Source organism: Bufo bufo, chromosome 10 (assembly GCF_905171765.1).
Source record: "Bufo bufo chromosome 10, aBufBuf1.1, whole genome shotgun sequence".
NCBI classification, from domain to species: Eukaryota; Metazoa; Chordata; class Amphibia; order Anura; family Bufonidae; genus Bufo; species Bufo bufo.
Window position 1 is genome coordinate 16,920,282 of NC_053398.1, and position 18,301 is coordinate 16,938,582.

At 46.0% G+C, this 18,301-nt stretch overlaps 1 protein-coding gene across 1 annotated transcript in view; it reads right to left on the reverse strand.

Moving 5' to 3' along the window:
- Window positions 1-1,789: 1,789 nt before the first annotated feature.
- LOC120981171 (catalase-like) overlaps window positions 1,790-18,301 on the reverse strand; it is a 28,729-nt gene continuing 12,217 nt past the window's right edge. Inside the window, exons 5-13 of the mRNA XM_040410692.1 lie at window positions 16,941-17,045; window positions 14,087-14,212; window positions 12,485-12,676; window positions 9,278-9,430; window positions 7,311-7,452; window positions 3,908-4,038; window positions 3,490-3,597; window positions 2,440-2,526; window positions 1,790-2,016 (exon numbers count right to left, since the gene is read on the reverse strand). Of these exons, the coding sequence (XP_040266626.1) occupies window positions 1,981-2,016; window positions 2,440-2,526; window positions 3,490-3,597; window positions 3,908-4,038; window positions 7,311-7,452; window positions 9,278-9,430; window positions 12,485-12,676; window positions 14,087-14,212; window positions 16,941-17,045 (1,080 nt within the window). The 3' untranslated portion in view covers window positions 1,790-1,980. The remainder of the gene's footprint in view (window positions 2,017-2,439; window positions 2,527-3,489; window positions 3,598-3,907; window positions 4,039-7,310; window positions 7,453-9,277; window positions 9,431-12,484; window positions 12,677-14,086; window positions 14,213-16,940; window positions 17,046-18,301) is intronic.

Genomic DNA, 18,301 nt, shown 5'->3' on the forward strand with positions numbered 1-18,301 from the left:
GGGAATGTGGTTTGGGGTGTCATTTTACATATACCCATGCTGGGTGAGAGAAATATCTCTGTAAATGACAACTTTTTACATTTTTTTATACAAAGTTGTCAATTTACAGAGATATTCCTCTCACCCAGCATGGGTATATGTAAAAATACACCCCAAAACACATTCCCCAACTTCTCCTGAGTACGGCGATACCACATGTGTGACACTTTTTTGCAGCCTAGGTGCGTAAAGGGGCCGAAAGTCCAACGAGTACCTTTAGGCTTTACAGGGTTGCACACAATTTAGCCCCCCCAAAATGCCAGAACAGTAAATACACCCCACAAATGACCCCATTTCAGAAAGTAGACACCCCAAGGTATTCACTGAGGGGCATAGTGAGTCAGTGGGAGATTTATTTATTTTTTCGCCAGAAGTTAGCAGAAATGGAAACTTTATTTATTTATTTTTTTCCTCAGAAAGTGTCATTTTCTGCTAACTCGTGAAAAAAAATTAAATCCTACATGAACTCACCATGCCGCTCCGCGAATACTTTGGGGTGTCTTCTTTCTAAAATGGGGTCATTTGGGGGGTATTTATACTATCCTCGATTTTATAGCACCTCAGGAAACATGACAGGTGCTCGGAAAGTCTGAGCTGCTTCAAAATGCGGAAATTCACATTTTTGTACCATAGTTTGTAAACGCTATAACTTTTGCGCAAACCAATAAATATACACTTATTGGATTTATTTTTTTATCAAAGACATATAGCACAATAAATTCTGACACAAACTTGTATAGAAATGTAATTATATTTGGACAATTTTACCCGAAAAAGTTAAAAATACACTTTTTTTGAGAAAATTGCGGCCTATTTCGATTAATATCAGAGAAACTAAAAATCTCAGCAGCAATCAAATACCACCGAAAGAAAGCTGTATTTGTGAGAAGAAAAGGAGGTAAAATTCATTTGGGTGCCAAGTTGCATGACCGAGCAATAAACCGTTAAAGTTGTGGAGCGCCGATTTGTAAAAAAGGGCCTGGTCACTAGGGGGGTATAAACCTGTGGTCCCTAAGTGGTTAAGGAGGGTCTCTCCCCTCTCCTGACGTGTCTGTTTTAGTAACTACCTGCATTCTGCATGTAATAACTATTCTGGAGCATCTATACTCATGACTCTGTGCTGTGCATTCCTCTATTATTCCTGCTAGAAGTTTATGAATTCATTGCTAGCAATTTGCTATAAAGGTCCAGCTGGGTGTTTTCAGTTGGGGGGTGTGTCCCTGCAGACACTGGCAGCACTGATTGGATAATGACACCCCTCCCCCTAACTGGTAACGCCCAGGTCGACCTTCATTGGAAACCGCTAGTAATTTATTCAGAAATGTATAGATGGAATAATAGAGGTTGGGTAATAGATGCTCCAGAATTGTTATTACATGGAGAATGCAAGGAGTTACTAAAGCAGACATGTCAGGAGAGGGGTATTCTGGTTAAGATGAGTTATTCCCAGTTTGACCCTCACCGATCATGAGAACGGGGGTCTTATGTCCGCCATGTAGATGGAGCGGCAGGTCGAGCATGCACACTGCAGGTCATGGGACTGATCTAGATAGCTAAGCGCACACTCAACATGTCGCTCCACTCATATGGGGGCGTAGGATTCTTGTCCTCGTGATTGGCGGAGGGTCCCAGCGGTCGGACCCCCGCGATCTAACAGTTGGGTCAGAGATTAACTGGAATACCCTTTTACTGGTGATATTGGGGCTCAGACAAAATTACTCATATAAAAAGAAGCATAAAAAATATTCCATCCTGTAAAAAGAAAATATTTATATATAAAACGTTTCCTTCCAAGTAAATCCAGTAAAACAAGCTGAGGCCGCGTCACGTCTGGTGAGATGATCTGTGGTTCCAATATTTCCATAGGTACGGCAAGGGTTAAATTTGTCGGGTCTGATTTATCTTCTATCTGAGATCACCTTCACAGTCCCCACTGTCCATTCAGGACGAACATCGAGTGTAACTATGCAGCGGTTCCTAAAGAAGGGATAGAAAAACACTTTAGCGCAGGACTAATTCATTTTTTTTTTTTACTTTATTAAAGGAGCTCTCTACCCTGGACAATCCGTTTATTTTTTGCTAGGAAGGTCTCCTGGCTAAAGGTTAATCATAGAGTGTCCTTCTGCTGGAGATCCGAGCAACTGGCAGTATGTGAGAAACATACGAGCACATGTTTAATTTCCCTACAGCGCACCTACAGGGCAAATGGAGCATTACACCCTGCTCATTGAAATCAATGGGCTGTTCATGTAATGCAATGAGACGCTGGGTCCTCCAGACAGGGATGCTCTCTTTTGCTTTCTGCTATTAACAGTGGAGATTTTGGGGGGCTCAGGACAGGATTACAGCCATCGTCTCAGTGTACATTGGGGGCTGATATTGTGTATTATGAGCTGCTACCTCCTTTCCACCAGCCTTGTTGTGCTTGTCCAGCAGAGTTTGGATACGGGCACCATAGTCCGGGTCCACAGCTCGGAAATTTTTCACCTTAAAGAAAAAAAATGTAATAATAACATTTAATTCATGGTGCAGGGTCGGCACTGAGAGAGATGAGCGAAAGGAAATCCTAATAAATTCAAAAGCGCACTGAGATGGAGCAGGACTGCTCAGTCACAGCTCATCTGTATCATTCTGATACAGAGCACCAAATCCCCTGCATAGAGTTTAAAAGGGTTGTGCAATAAATACATAAAATACAATTAAAAAAAAAAGTAAAAATAAATAATTTTTTAAAATAAAATAATAAATAATAATAAAAATAATATAACTATAAATATTCATAATAGAATAAAAAATAATAAATACATAAATAAATAAAATAACAATAAATTAAAAAGTATAAATAAATAAAAAATATTATAAAATAATAAAATACATAAATAAATAAAATAACAATAAATTAAAAAGTATAAATAAATAAAAAATATTATAAAATAATAAAATAAATAAAAATAATATAACAAAAATATATTTTTTATTTAAAAAAACAGCCATACTCACCCCTTTTCTCCTCGGCTGATTGCTCCAGTCCTAACGTGACATCATGTGTACACCAAGTCACCATGCATCCAATCACTGTCCTTAGCAGTTTTTTCGGGATGTAACTACTGAGGCCAGTAATTGGTGTGCATAGAACAGCCAGGAAGGGGTATGTGACTTTTTTTTTTAGGACATTTACTGCTGTCCCCCCCCCAGTATCTATTTATATCAGACAATCCCTTTAATAGAACATTTCTTGCAGTCTGTAGCCACCACTAGGTGGAGCTTACGAGCTTACTGCATATTATTTTTCTTATTGAGTTCAATGTCTACACGGTATGCCGTGAGCTCCCTCTAGTGGTGGACCGGCACAACACAGAGTTACTGGATATGAGAAATGTGCACTAGGATACAGGAATGTGCTAAAATAGACATGTCAGGGTCTCATCGAGTTCTGTCATGGACACTTACTGCTCTTTCTTGGATGAAGATCTGTGCATCCTTCAGGCTTAGGGCGATGTTTTCGCACACTCTCTGGCGTTCGTCTTCTTTCAGCGTTTTATTGTAGAAAATTCTTGCCTGAGAACGAACGTTGATGATGTCACTAAGGATGGCGACATGTTCCCTTCACCCATATTTACATAAAAGTTTGTAGGTGGCAAAGCATTCTGGGACTATGGGAGTCATTCACCGCAGTGGGTGGCAGACCTGAGTTCAAAAAAGATCTCAACCCTGTCCTTTTAGCATGAATAGATGTCTTTCTCTCGCCCCCATGCTTTACACTGCAGCTCATTTCACATTCAGATAGACCTAGAATCCATCCGTTCTATACATTAATGACTTATTATTTTACCACCCACATGATAGTACCCCTCAATGACTCCCTCACCTGAGACACATTGTCGTCATCACAGCTATCATGGCGGGTGATGTCTCCAGAGGTGGGGAAGGCACTTTCATTGCACTTGCGATCATCTCGAGGAGAACTGAAGCTGTTTGGGTAATAATTTGGGACAGTACCTACAGAAAAAGATTTCGGGGATTTACAGCATTCATTGCACAGATGGTATAAAGTCTAGCAATATCTGCCATGACATAAAACATTCATTGTATGATGCAGGATACAGAAGCAATGATCTGATTGGTTGGTATGTAAGCAAGAATGTTCCCATTCGCTGACAGCAAGCATTGGTCTTGCAAATGGTAAAGGAATCGAACCAGAAAGCACATTGGAAAGTTGTAGAATTGTTAAAGGGGGTATTCCCATCTGATACATTGATGCCATCAATCTCGGATAGGCGCGGGTCCCACCTCCAGAACGGAACCGCTGAAGTGAACAGAGAGCAGCTGCGCGTGTGCGGCCACCCTTCGTCCACCGCTATGGTAGTTCCGAAAGATGCCGAGCGCTCACTCGGCTATTAACGTCAGACCCGTAGCGTTGAATAAAGAGGAAGCCATGCTTGGGCAGTGCGCTCGCTCAGCTACTTTCACAGCCCCAGTGGAGAGAACGCTGGGCACGCGCAGTATGCCCGTTCTCTAGATAGTAGAGGTGGCATCCTCCCCTGTCTGACATTGATGGCATAATCTAGCAATGTCAATGCCCATCAATGTTTCAGATGGGTCAACCCCTTTAATTACATAGCAATGAAAGGGGTTATCCAACTCTAAATATGCCCGGCACCCGCGTCAATCCAGATCCCAGCACGGCCGCCACTGCGTCTACCGGTTGCTCTGATCAAAACATCTCGCGACGGGGGGGAGGGGGTGCAGCGAATAGCAGGCCGCGACAGTGACCAGCCTCCTTGCATCATGGATGACATCACCCGCGATGCTAGGGAGGCTGGTCACCGTCGCGGCCTGCTATTGGCTGCACCGTCATCACTGGATGTTTTGTCGCGAGATGCAGCGGCGGCCGTGCAGGGATCCGGAGTGACGAGGATGCCGGGGAGCGGGGTAAGTATGCTCTATGCTCAACCTGCGGCCCTCCAGCTGTTGTAAAACTACAACTCCCACCATGCCCTGCTGTAGGCTGTCCAGGCGTGCTGGGAGTTGTAGTTTTGCAACAGCTGGAGGGCCGCAGAGGAATGGGGGTGGATTTTTAGAATTGGATAACCCCTTTAAACTTTATTGCATAAAACTGGAAAATCCCTTTAAGAATCTTCTGTTATAATCATACAGAGCCGGAAACTGCCAAAGGCTGATCCTGATGTGTGGAGAGCAGATGACAGCAGCAGCGGGGGAGGGGGGGGGGGCAGCATGTGACAATCATGAATCAAAGAACAGGAGAAATCTGCTGACTCTTACATAACACGAGGAGGAAGGTCATGGAGACAAAAGCTAAGATTGTCGTGAGTCCAGACAAGGGGTCATGAAAGAGCATATACTGCCAGGGGGGCTAGATGTTAACGAGCCCCCCCCTCCCCTGTATTGTTTAGGGTGTTTAGATACAAGGCTAGGACAGCAAACTGAATCTATACCATGGAGGAAGGTAAGTCTGCGCGCGACCAAGGGTCCATTCACACGACCGTATCCGTTTTGCCGCGGATCCACAAAATACAGATGCGGTCTGTGTGCATCCCACACTTTTTTGCGGCCCCATTGGGAAAAAAAGAAGAAGCTGCAAACAGACAAAAATAGGACATGTTCTATCATTCGAGGCTCGGCCTCACGGATGCGGACGGCCCATAGATGACATTTGTGTACGGTCTGCCTACTTTTTGCGGCCCCATAGAAATGAATGGGTCTGCATGCAATAGCCAAAAATGCGGATCGGATGAATACGGTTGTGTGAATAAATAAACCCTAAGCCCTATATCACAAATCCTACCCCTGTAGGTCTGTATCTATGGATGTCTCAGCGTAAGCTTCACTAAAAGGATGTATAGCACAAGTCAAAAACAACAGCCCTGCCCTAATTTACTGAGTGTTACTTTTCACAGCCATAGAAAAGGTAGGCGAGTTATCAAGTAACTGGCCTACCTTGTAATAAGGAAATGGGGTACTAATGTATGGTTACAACCGAAGAAAATTGAAATGACTGCTATACACCTTTCTACCACTAGGTGGCATGCAGAGTATTATGATGAGCTTCAGAAAGATTTGGTCATGGAAATGTTTCACAGCACACCTTGTGGCCAAGCACAGTACTGCAGATAGAATGTTTTTTTCGGGAAACACTATCATTACTTATCTATTAGGACAAACCCTTGTCAGCAGGCACGTCCCTGACAATGACATGTCCCTAACATCTGATTGCTAGGGGAGCAGTACCCTCAAAGCGTAGTATAAAGCTTCTAAAGTCTAGTGTAATACATGTACGTGGCCCCAAGGCGTTGCATATCATGTATGTAGCATATGGCCTGCAGGGATGGCTAACCTCCGGCACGCCAGCAGTGGTGAAACTACGACTCCCAGGATACTCCATTCATTTCTATGCAGTTCTGAGAATAGCCAAGCAAGTGTTCATCTTGGGAGTCGTAGTTTTACTACAGCTGGAGTGCCGGAGGTTAGCCATCACATCCCTAAGATGAGGGTATTACTATTCCCTCTGCATCGGCTAGCTACACAACTGGACACAGATCCATGCCATACACCTTTCTACCACTAGGTGGCGAGCAGAGAATTATTGGAGAAACCTATGTATGATTTGGTTATAAAAAGGTTAACAGCACTGCTTGTGGCCAAACTTAGTACTGCAGTTAGAATAGTTTATGGGGAAATATTACCATTACTTATCTATTTAGACAACCCCTTGTCAGCAGGCACACATCTGATTCTGGCATATCAGATAGTAAGGGCACAGTAGCCTCAAAGCATAGACTATGGGGCAGCGTGGTGGCTCAGTGGTTAGCACTGGTGCCTTGTAGCATTGGGATCCCAGGTCAGCTTGATGCGAATGTCTGTAAAGCGCTGCAGAATATAGTAGTGCATAAAAAATAAAAAATAAAGCCTCTAAGGCAGGCATCCTCAAACTGCGGCCCTCCAGCTGTTGCTAAACTACAACTCCCACAATGCCCTGCTGTAGGCTGATACCTGTAGGCTGTTCGGGCATGATGGGAGTTGTAGTTTTGCAACAGCTGGAGGGCCGCAGTTTGAGGATGCCTGCTCTAAGGCCTAGTGTAATACACGTATAGTATCCCAAGGCATGTCATGTAGGTGACTTATGGCATATGCCCTAAGGTGAGGGTACCATTATTCCCTCTGCACCCGCCGCATGGCTACACAACTGGACATAAAACCGTGCACCATATTTGTCTGAGATCCCCCCATAGCCCCGGCAGAAACCCCCTTACATGGAGCACTGAAGAGGCACATAGGACCATTCTGCTGATAGTTGGAGACATGTGCAAACTTCCTGGGGCAGTTGACAGGTAGATGCAAATAATTAGCTCCAAGGCGATGTCTGTGTGTATCTGGGTAGGAGAAGAGACGTCCCTGTGAGAGGATACAAGACATTGTTACAGACCAGGTAGTGCAGAATTCAAGGTATTAGTGGCGCAGGATGCCAACGGCTGCCATAGATGCACACTTGCCAGTTGCCGCCAGGGCTGGATCCAGATACAATGGGGCAACACGTATGGTATTGCATTACACTAGGTCTCCAAAAGCCCGCCCCAATGTTACCAGCCAATAATGCCAGTGACATATTCTAAAAGTCAGCTAGGTACGGTAGCATTGTACACAGAGTATATTGGGCTTCAAACAGTTGAGAGGTGGCCGAACATTCTCCCAAAATAGGGGCACCTCTTACCACACTGTTCAGCCTGTATGCCAATGATATGTACTAAAAACTAGTACGAAATTTGATGTTTTGCCACTAGATGGCGACATAACACCACCTCCTACTATCATCTGCCCTGATACTGGATCCAGTGGCTGCATCACTGTCCGTCATAGTCACTAGTGTTGAGCGAAGTAGACTTCGATCTGAATTTCAGGGAAAACGTTGATACGCCAAATTTCCTCATGCTTCGTGGTAAGGAATCATTTTTTCCTGAAATGGCCTTAAAAAAAATACTCACCTTATCCATTTGAGCGTGAAGAGGCCGCCGCGGCCATCTTGCTTCAAGATCCAGCGCGAAATCTCATGTGCAGTGACGTATGACATCGCCATGCCAGCCAGCGTGATGACGTGATCACGCACTGCGTGAGACTTCCTGCTGGATCTTCAAGCAAGATGGCCCCCGGCGGCCTCTTGGCGCTCAAATGGATAAGGTGTTTTTTTAATGATTAACCCCTAAAAGGCCTTAAAGGGGTTCTCCGGGCTTTTACTATTGAGGACTCAGGATAGGTCATCATCAATATCAGATCGGCGGGAGTCCGACACCCGGCACCCCCGCCAATCAGCTGTATGAGGAGACGGTGTCCGCAGCGTGCGCGAGCTGTCTGCCTTCTCTCTTCCTGTCCGCTGCTGCTGTCTGCTGCGGCACGTGCGCAGAGTGGATGCCGTCTCCTCATAAAGCTGATCAGCGGGGGGGCCGGATCTGATATCATGAGAACAGGTCATCAATAGTAAAAGCCTGGGCAACTCCTTTAATATTAATCTCAGATGCCGCGATCAGTGATGAACGCAGCATCTGAGGGGTTTAATGATGGGGGGGGGGGGGGCAGCACGATCACCGTTCCCCGTCATTGCACCCGCTAGTTGCAAAGAAATGCAAAGTAATTCGTCACAAAGCTTATTTTTTTGTAAAATTCGGCAAAGCAGCCGAATCTAATTAAGAACTTTGCTCATCTCTAATAGTCGCCTGACAAGTGGATGGAACGTGTCTGGGTTTACTAGAACTTCCCAGTGCATAGTATAATAAACTATAACATAATAAAAGCCTGTGTGCTCTGGAGCAGATTTTGGCATGGTATACGATCGGCTGCTCCCACCGAGGCACAGTAGTTACTTTCACACTAGCGGCAAGGAACTTGGTCGTGCTTTTATTCCGCTGCCATTATAGTGAAGCGGTAGTCCGGGGGCACGCGTGCACTAGCGGAAGCACGGATCCGACAGGCTGTCCCCCCCCCCCGAAACAGCCGGCCGGAGTTCCTTGCCGCTAGTGTGAAACTACAGGGGTGCAGAGGCAGCAGTTGCACCGATCCCTGGTGGCTAAGGGGGGTCCAAAACCCTTCAGGCCACATGAGAAGTCACCAGCATTTTAAATGGCACGTGGTGGGGCCCCTGTTCCAGATTTTGCACTGGGGCCCAGGTACTACAGTGAGCTGATCTGATTTGCAGCAAATCACGGCTTAGTTTAGTGAATATTCCCACCTGCAGCATTTTATCCGGGCTGGCCTCAATCCCCGGTGGCATGTTGCTGGGGTCAAATGCAATCTGTTCCACTTGGGCAAAGTAATTTTCAGGATTCCTGTTGAGCACCAGCTTACCCACGGGGATCAGGGGGTAATCCTTATGACACCAGACCTTGGTAACAAAAAAAAACAAATATGGTAAATCCTACATTTCCATATCATTCTAGCCATGCCCCCTGTACCTATCTGATCATCTCACAATTTTCTATCCATAGGAACAGGATCAATGCCCAAGACGGCTGTTTCTTCCTTAATTAGCATAGCTGCCAACAGTTCAGAATTTGCAGGGAGACCCCGGGCAAATTCGGCCCTCCTGGGGCAAAAATGGTTAGGGCATATGTAAACCTCCCCAAAAGTGGATGCTCCTGGGCAGGGCTTACATATCCCAAATGTATCAACTACCATGTTATATATAAGTAAGAAATAGCCCCATATCTCTCTGAGCTGTAATACCAGCTTAAACCCTCCTGAAATTACTGGGTTCAAAGTTATTTAACCCCTTAGAGGCACACGGCATCTGGGAGGTTAGCCAGAGGCGGGGGGGGGGGGGGGGGCTTCTCTCTGTCCTCCAATCGGCACCTTTGTGGCGGAATCACGGGATGCCGATTGGCTGCTATGGCAGCTTCGGACCTTCTGAAGGCTGCCAGGCCTGCCATAGTACGCTTCCTGTTAAGCACTGTCAATCAAGAAGGAGAGGGAGGGGCTGGCAGAGGGAAGAGGAGAAGTAGGGGCTTGGGCCCGCCCTCAGTGCACTTAACTGCTCATTTGCATATGGATTAAAAAATACCCAGAATGAAGCAACGGATGGGTCATTGAAAGGCATTGTTGCATTCAGCTGAGCTAGCCCTAGAAGGCATTGTGCCTGGTGCAACACTGAATTTCCAGACTTTAAATGGTGGAGACCCCAAGGCGGTTGCCGTCATTGCCCATGGCATCATCCAGCCCTGAAGGGCAATGGAGGTATGTGAACTGTATTGAAGCAAGGTTATGTTAAGGACAACCACGGGGCAGATCTCGCTAGTGACACACAACAGAGGCCAGCCTCCCGAAGTGCCCAGTGAGGCTGGTCTGTGACCTGATCTCCTCCGTGCCCCCTTGAAGTCTTCATTCGAGGGGAGGTCTATAGCACAGGAAGTGCCCGAGTTTAATAAGTCAGGGGGGGGGGGGGCTTTTTAGTGCCGACTCCCAGAGACGTTCTTGTGGGGACCACCCAATAGGCTATAGTTCTGGTTCCCATCAGAGGGGTGAAGCACAAGTGAAAAAGGAACCTGATGGCGAAATTCTAAGCTCATTGAAAGATGAGAATCCGCAGGGATTAAGATCAATCCTTCATTTGGCTGGATACCATGCAGGTTCCTGACAGCAGAAAACGACTGGTGGTTTCATAACCAGAAATCCTACAAGACAAAACCTTCACACGACGCAGCGATATCAGAAAGATCTAACTAGGGCGGAATCTAATTACCAATTACAATAAGACTGACACACTGGGAGGACACATTCACATCTGGACTCTCCGGCTTTGGGATATCATGAATGTTGTAACCTGATAGACAGCGCACAGTCATTTAAAGGGATGCTGTACAGCCCCTGGCCTCAGCGCTTCACTGCGCATGCGCCTGCGCGGGATCTTGTCAAAATAAGAGATGACATGTGGGTGGCGAAAGCCTGACTTCCAGCCTCCTTGACTTACGGTAATTTACATATGACAAGAACAAGAATCAAAATGCATTTTCTGCAGATTTACAAGTTACTCAAAAGAATTAAGAGTGGCTTCTGGACCACCGCAACCTGATCTGTGGGCAGCACCAAATACCAGATCTCAGGTTCCCTTTAAATATTTCATACTGTTGTACTACGTGGTGGCACTGTATAGAAGTCAGAGCTACACACGAGCCGTCAGATGAGGGGATTCAATGGAAACAGACTGATTTTTAACCCTTGTATCTCAGAAACGGCTGAACTTTAATAAAAGGCTGATTTTGAATAAAGTCTAATTGAAAAAATGCAATCATTAAAAAGAAAAATAGTGACATTTTAGGTTTGTTTTTTGCTGACCCGGCCTTGTTGTGCATGATAGTCCAAGATGGGAATACCCCCTTAAGAATCTTCATACTAATCTGGAGGATTCAGAATTGATCTTACGGCTGATATCCAGTTCCCAGTCTGACCAGTCTGTGTTTACACAGGTGGGCATTACACAATCTTATTATAAAGCCATAGCTCCTCGCACTGTGTACAAGCCTCTAACCTCACCACCGTAGATGGCAGTATTAGGCTACTTTCACACCTGCGGCAGAGTGATCTGGCAAGACGGAACTGCCTCCCGAATCAGGCAATCTGCATGCAAACGGACAGCATTTGTAGACGGATCCGGATGTGGATCCGTCTCACAAATGCATTGCAAGAACGGATCCGTCTGTCCGTTTGTCATACGGACAAACGGATACGTTTATAATTTTTTAAACATTTTTAAAGGTCTGCGCTTGCGGAAGGACGGATCCGGCATTGCGCTATTTTTTATGCCGGATCCGGCACTAATACATTTCAATGTAAATTAATGCTGGATCCAGCATTTTGGACGGCGATAAAACCATAGCATGCTGCGGTATTATCTCCGTCCTGGAAAGTCAAAAAGACGGAACTAAAGACGTCCTGATGCGTCCTGAACGGATTGCTCTCCATTCAGAATGCATGGGGATGAAACTGATCAGTTCTTTTCCGGTATTGAGCCCCTAGGACGGAACTCAGCGCCGGAAAAGAAAAACGCAAGTGTGGAAGTCCCCTTACTATCGACCATTATTATAATTCAGTTTTCAGTTTGATAGAAATATCATATTCGGAAACAATGCATTCGATCCTTAAAGGGCATGTCTAGTTTTGGTCACCATGTCAGAGGTCCATGTCTCGGTCTAAACCATTATAGGGCATCTATAGGTCAAAAATACAAAGCTTTCTGATCAGCTGTTTCTTCCTTACTTTTCGGGGAGCTGAGTGACAACCGACATAACCGCTATGACAGCCTTTACAGAAGTTGTCACCCAACGTTTTCTGGCTCCTTCATTCCAATCTGCTGCAGTACTAGTTCTCCTGCCCCCATGTTACTGCTTTACTAGGCAGATCTGTCTGAACGAGCAGACTTTTTTTAGCCGCTGGCGTCCCTTACCTTGGTGACGTCGAAGGGATTGATGGGACAGATCTCGGCCTGCTCTAATGTCATGACCTGGATGTATAAGGTCCACGATGGGAATTCCTTTTTAGCAATGGCTTGGAATAGGTCCCGAATTGCGTAATCGGGGTCTTTGGCCGCCAGCTTGTCTGCTTCTTCTACTGTCAGATTCTTGATACCTTGATCAGTCTGCAGGAAATAAAATACTGCATCTTAATTATAAAATTTCAAAAATGGCGCCCCAGTAATAGTGCCATACGGTTGCCCACATATCAGTGCTATACAGTGCCACTAATGCCATGCACTACAACCGTATGATACTGTAGAGTGTCACACAAAGCCGGAGTACACTGTATGTCACCATACAGGGCTCAAATAATACCGCTAGTGTCGAGCGAATCGACGTAGACTTCGATCCGAATTTCAGGGAAAATGAGATTCGCTGCGAAGCCAGATTTCCTCGTGCTTCATGGTAACAAATCGATTTTCCCTGAGTGGCGCCATCTTGATTGAAAATCTAGCACAAAATCCTGTATGCGTTGACTGTGCCGGCCAACGTGATGATGTCATCATGAGCAGATTTTGCGCTAGATCTTCAATCAACATGGCGGCAGCAGGCTCTTCGCGAACAAACGGAGGAGGTAAGAATTATTATTTTTAATTTTTTTTATTTTACACTGTATTATTGCTGTCAGATGCCGCGATCAGCTGTAAGCGCGGCATCTAAGGGGAACAGTGACTGGGGGGGGGTGGCGCAATTGCCGCTCCCTGTCATTGCACCCACTACTTACAAAGAAATGCGCTTTGTGACAAAGTAATTCGTCACAAAGCAAATTTTTGGGTAAAATTCGGCAAAGCAGCCAAATCTAATTTTCAAAAACTTCGCTTGTCACTAAATGCCGCCATACAGTGACCAAGTAACAGCTCCATACAGAAAGTAATAATAGTTGTGTACATTGCCTAAATAATACTGCTATAGAGGTGCCAGTCTTGTACCAGGGCAGAAGTATGGTATTCCAAGTCAGTGCCAGGAGTTTTGGACTGTCATCTTGGAGACCTGTTTGTCATGGGGTTAAAGTGCCCCAGGAAAGAGGCCACCCCAGTATATAAATGAATAACTGATCTATTGCAAATCTGTTTTAAAGGGCATCTGTGTTGGTCCCATGTTCATATGTGCCCGCATTGCTGAGAATTTTTTTATTTTAATATATGCAAATTAGCATCTAGGAGCAATGGGGGCGTTACCATTACACCTAAAGGCTCTGCTCTCTCTGCAACTGCCGCGCCCTCTTCACTTTGATTGACAGGGCCAGGTAGTGTAAACATGATCACGCCTGTCCCTGTCAATCAAAGTGCAGAGGGCAGCAGTTGCAGAGAGAGCAGAGCCTCTAGGTGTAATTGTAACGCCCCCGTTGCTCCTAGAGGCTCATTTAATGTTATATATTAAAACTTCATTTTTCTCAGCAATGCGGACACATATGAACATGGGACCAACACAGACGCCTTCAGCTGCCAAGCGCACATGTAACAGGTCAGCCAGTGTCATAGGTACAAAACTGCTGACAGATGCCCTTTAAATCGCTCACACAGGAAACCTACCTTAAGATGGAATTTACAATACACGGCATTTCCTTTGGGATTCACCAGTTTGAAGGTGTGAGATCCGTAGCCGTTCATAAACCTGTATCCATCGGGAATGCCACGATCACTAAACAAAAAAGTCACCTTAATAACGAGAAGGAAAGAAGATTAGGTTGCAAATATCTGTTTTGTATATGACCTATGTGTCTCCATGGTTACAGACTACAAACAAATCTTGTGTAGTCTGATCCTGCAGTCATGTGTAAATTGCTTCTTTCCCTCCTTCTACTGCCTGTAGGTGACTAAGAAGAAGAGTCAGGGGGAAGAGGAATAACACGTGACTGCAGGATCAGACTACACAGGGTCTGTTTGTAGTCTGTTACCATGGAGACAGATAGATCTGCATAAGAGCTGTATACCACTCAGTGCATTTGTGACCTTTTCAAAGTCTAATACCAAAATAACTGATGTATTGGAGAGATATAGGGGGTGGTGACCCAATAAGGCCTCTTTCACACTACAGTATTTTGCGTTCAGTATACTGGACGTTTTTTGAGTTCAGTATACGGAACAGATACTGAACCATTCATTTCAATGGTTCAGCAAAAAATACTGAAGTGTCTCCGTGTGCATTCCGTTTCAGTATTTCAGTATTTCCGTGCCGTGGAAAGATAGAACATGTCCTATGTTTGTCCGCAAATCACGGTCCGTGGCTCCATTAAAGTCAATGGGTCCGCAAAAAAACGGAATGCATACGGAAGGCATCCGTATGTCATCCGTATGTCATCCGTTTTTTGCGGATCCGTCATTAACAAATGCTAGGCCCAGCCCACTGTGGCCATGTGTTTCTTGTTGCCAAACTTTGGCTGAGCACAAATACAGGTGGCTTCCGTTTTTGATCCGTGAAAAACGGACCGTATACGGGAACCATACGGAAACCATACTGAAAGGTTTTTGCGGACATACTGAACGGAAACGGAGACACAACGGAACCCAAAAACGGGACAACGGATCCGTGAAAAACGGAACGCAAAACACTGAAATGGACATACTGTAGTGTGAAAGAGGCCTAACAGGGTATCGAGCCTCTGGAGTAAATGATATGTTGAAGCTGGGTGTGACAAGTGGCACTCTGCCAGCCTTATACATGTGGTGGCAAGTGCCGGTCCTGGCGGTGTAATATTAGCTGGAGAAATACACTATTATAAGACTGATGGATACTCGTAGTACCGGACAGTATCGTCTGATGACAGGACGTCCTCTTGCTCGGACCCTCTGCAATCATTTTTTATTTGTGGAAAATCCGGCGACAAGGGCGCAATTCTCCTTCAGAGCTACCGTAGGGCAAATGAAGCATTGAACATATCAATGAGCTCTGCCTATGATGCGGGACATGCAAAGTCCTCCAGGGTGAGAGGTGCGGGGTCTGAATGAGGAACTTACCTCCTCCCTCCAACATTTACAACCCTCACGCACATGAACGTATTTTTTGTCCGTGTCCATTCATTTCAATGGAGCCGCAAAAAAAACGGAAATGACTCCGTGTTTATTCCGTATCCATATGTCCGCAAGTCCATTGTGCAAAAAAATAGAACATGTCCTATTCTTGTCCCTTTTGCAGACAAGGATAGGCATTGTTACAGTGGATCAGCAAAAAAACGGATGTAACACGGATGTCATCTTTTTTTTGTGGATCCGTGTTTTGCAAACCGCAAAATGCAAACGGTCATGTGCACGAGCACTTATTTGAAAACTTCCCTAATATCACTTATCTAGTACTCCATTTTTTTCTTTAGGTATCTCTAATTTAATTAACTATTATTAACCCCTTAATGACCAGGCCTGAATCCAGGTTTTTATACAGGTAAGATTTTAAAGGGACACATTTGCGGCAGAAAGGACAAGCCCCCCGAGCTGCGATAGGGAGAGAGCTGCAGCAGAAAAGACACCCCCCCCCCTGAGCTGTGATAGGGAGAGAGCTGCAGCAGAAAAGACACACCCCCTAAGCTGTGATAGGTTGAGAGCTGCAGCAGAATAGACACAACCCCTGAGCTGTGATAGGGAGGGAGCTGCATCAGAAAAGACACACCCCCTGAGCTGTGATAGGGAGGGAGCTGCATCAGAAAAGACACACCCCCTGAGCTGTGATAGGGAGAGAGCTGGAGCAGAATAGACACAACCCCTGAGCTGTGATAGGGAGGGAGCTGCAGCAGAAAAGACACACCCCCTGAGCTGTGATAGGGAGGGAGCTGCATCAGAAAAGACACACCCCCTGAGCTGTGATAGGGAGAGAGCTGCATCTGAAAAGACACACCCCCTGAGCTGTGATAGGGAGAGAGCTGGAGCAGAATAGACACAACCCCTGAGCTGTGATAGGGAGGGAGCTGCAGCAGAAAAGACACACCCCCTGAGCTGTGATAGGGAGGGAGCTGCATCAGAAAAGACACACCCCCTGAGCTGTGATAGGGAGAGAGCTGCAGCAGAAAAGACACAATCCCTGAGCTGTGATAGGGAGAGAGCTGGAGCAAAAAAGACACACCCCCTGAGCTGTGATAGGTTGAGAGCTGCAGCAGAAAGGAGACTCCCACTGAGCTGCTAGCTTGAAATAAATCTAGAAGAGCAATTGGAGCAATGAATGGGGAGATCTTTGGATCCATGTGAGGTGCAGGGCTGGTTCTAGCTTTGTTAGAAATAGATTGTCATGCACTATATGATAATATAGTCAGTCATACGATAACCCCTTTAAATCCGAGATAACCCCTTTAATCAAACATCCAAACTCTGCTCATGTGCCCCCTCCCTCTATTATTTCAGTAAATGGTTGGTATTACTTTTCCAATATTCCAATCACTTGTCGGATATGATACCGCACCTGATGCAGTGACTCCGGTCTCAGGCTCCAGAAGTCCCACACCATATCAGGGTCCTTCAGATGTGTCTGCGGGTTCCTTTTCTGGCTGTGGATGAAGGACGGAAACTGCACACAGAACAGATTATAAGTACAGGTTATACCAGGATACCTGATGACATTGGTCATGCCAGGACTCTCCGCTGGGCAATGGTTCCAGTATAAGATTGGCTTCCATTTCAGATGCAGTGCTACAGGTGCCAACCTTTGCAATCTACAGAAGGGCACATATACCAAGAGGCAGGCCGTGCAGATGCTTGGGGCCCTTAAAGAGAGGAGGCCTAGACCTTTATATACAATATACACTGCTCAAAAAAATAAAGGGAACACTTAAACAACACAATGTAACTCCAAGTCAATCACACTTCTGTGAAATCAAACTGTCCACTTAGGAAGCAACACTGAGTGACAATCAATTTCACATGCTGTTGTGCAAATGGGATAGACAACAGGTGGAAATTATAGGCAATTAGCAAGACACCCCCAATAAAGGAGTGGTTCTGCAGGTGGTGATCACAGACAACTTCTCAGTTCCTATGCTTCCTGGCTGATGTTTTGGTCACTTTTGAATGCTGGCGGTGCTTTCACTCTAGTGGTAGCAAGAGACGGAGTCTACAACCCACACAAGTGGCTCAGGTAGTGCAGCTTATCCAGGATGGCACATGAATGTGAGCTGTGGCAAGAAGGTTTGCTGTGTCTGTCAGCGTAGTGTCCAGAGCATGGAGGCGCTACCAGGAGACAGGCCAGTACATCAGGAGACGTGGAGGAGGCCGTAGGAGGGCAACAACCCAGCAGCAGGACCGCTACCTCCGCCTTTGTGCAAGGAGGAACAGGAGGAGCACTGCCAGAGCCCTGCAAAATGACCTCCAGCAGGCCACAAATGTGCATGTGTCTGCTCAAACAGTCAGAAACAGACTCCATGAGGGTGATATGAGGGCCCGACGTCCACAGGTGGGTGTTGTGCTTACAGCCCAACACCGTGCAGGACGTTTGGCATTTGCCAGAGAACACCAAGATTGGCAAATTCGCCACTGGCGCCCTGTGCTCTTCACAGATGAAAGCAGGTTCACACTGAGCACATGTGACAGACGTGACAGAGTCTTGAGACGCCGTGGAGAACGTTCTGCTGCCTGCAACATCCTCCAGCATGACCGGTTTGGCATTGGGTCAGTAATGGTGTGGGGTGGCATTTCTTTGGAGGGCCGCACAGCTCTCCATGTGCTCGCCAGAGGTAGCCTGACTGCCATTAGGTACCGAGATGAGATCCTCAGACCCCTTGTGCGACCATATGCTGGTGCGGTTGGCCCTGGGTTCCTCCTAATGCA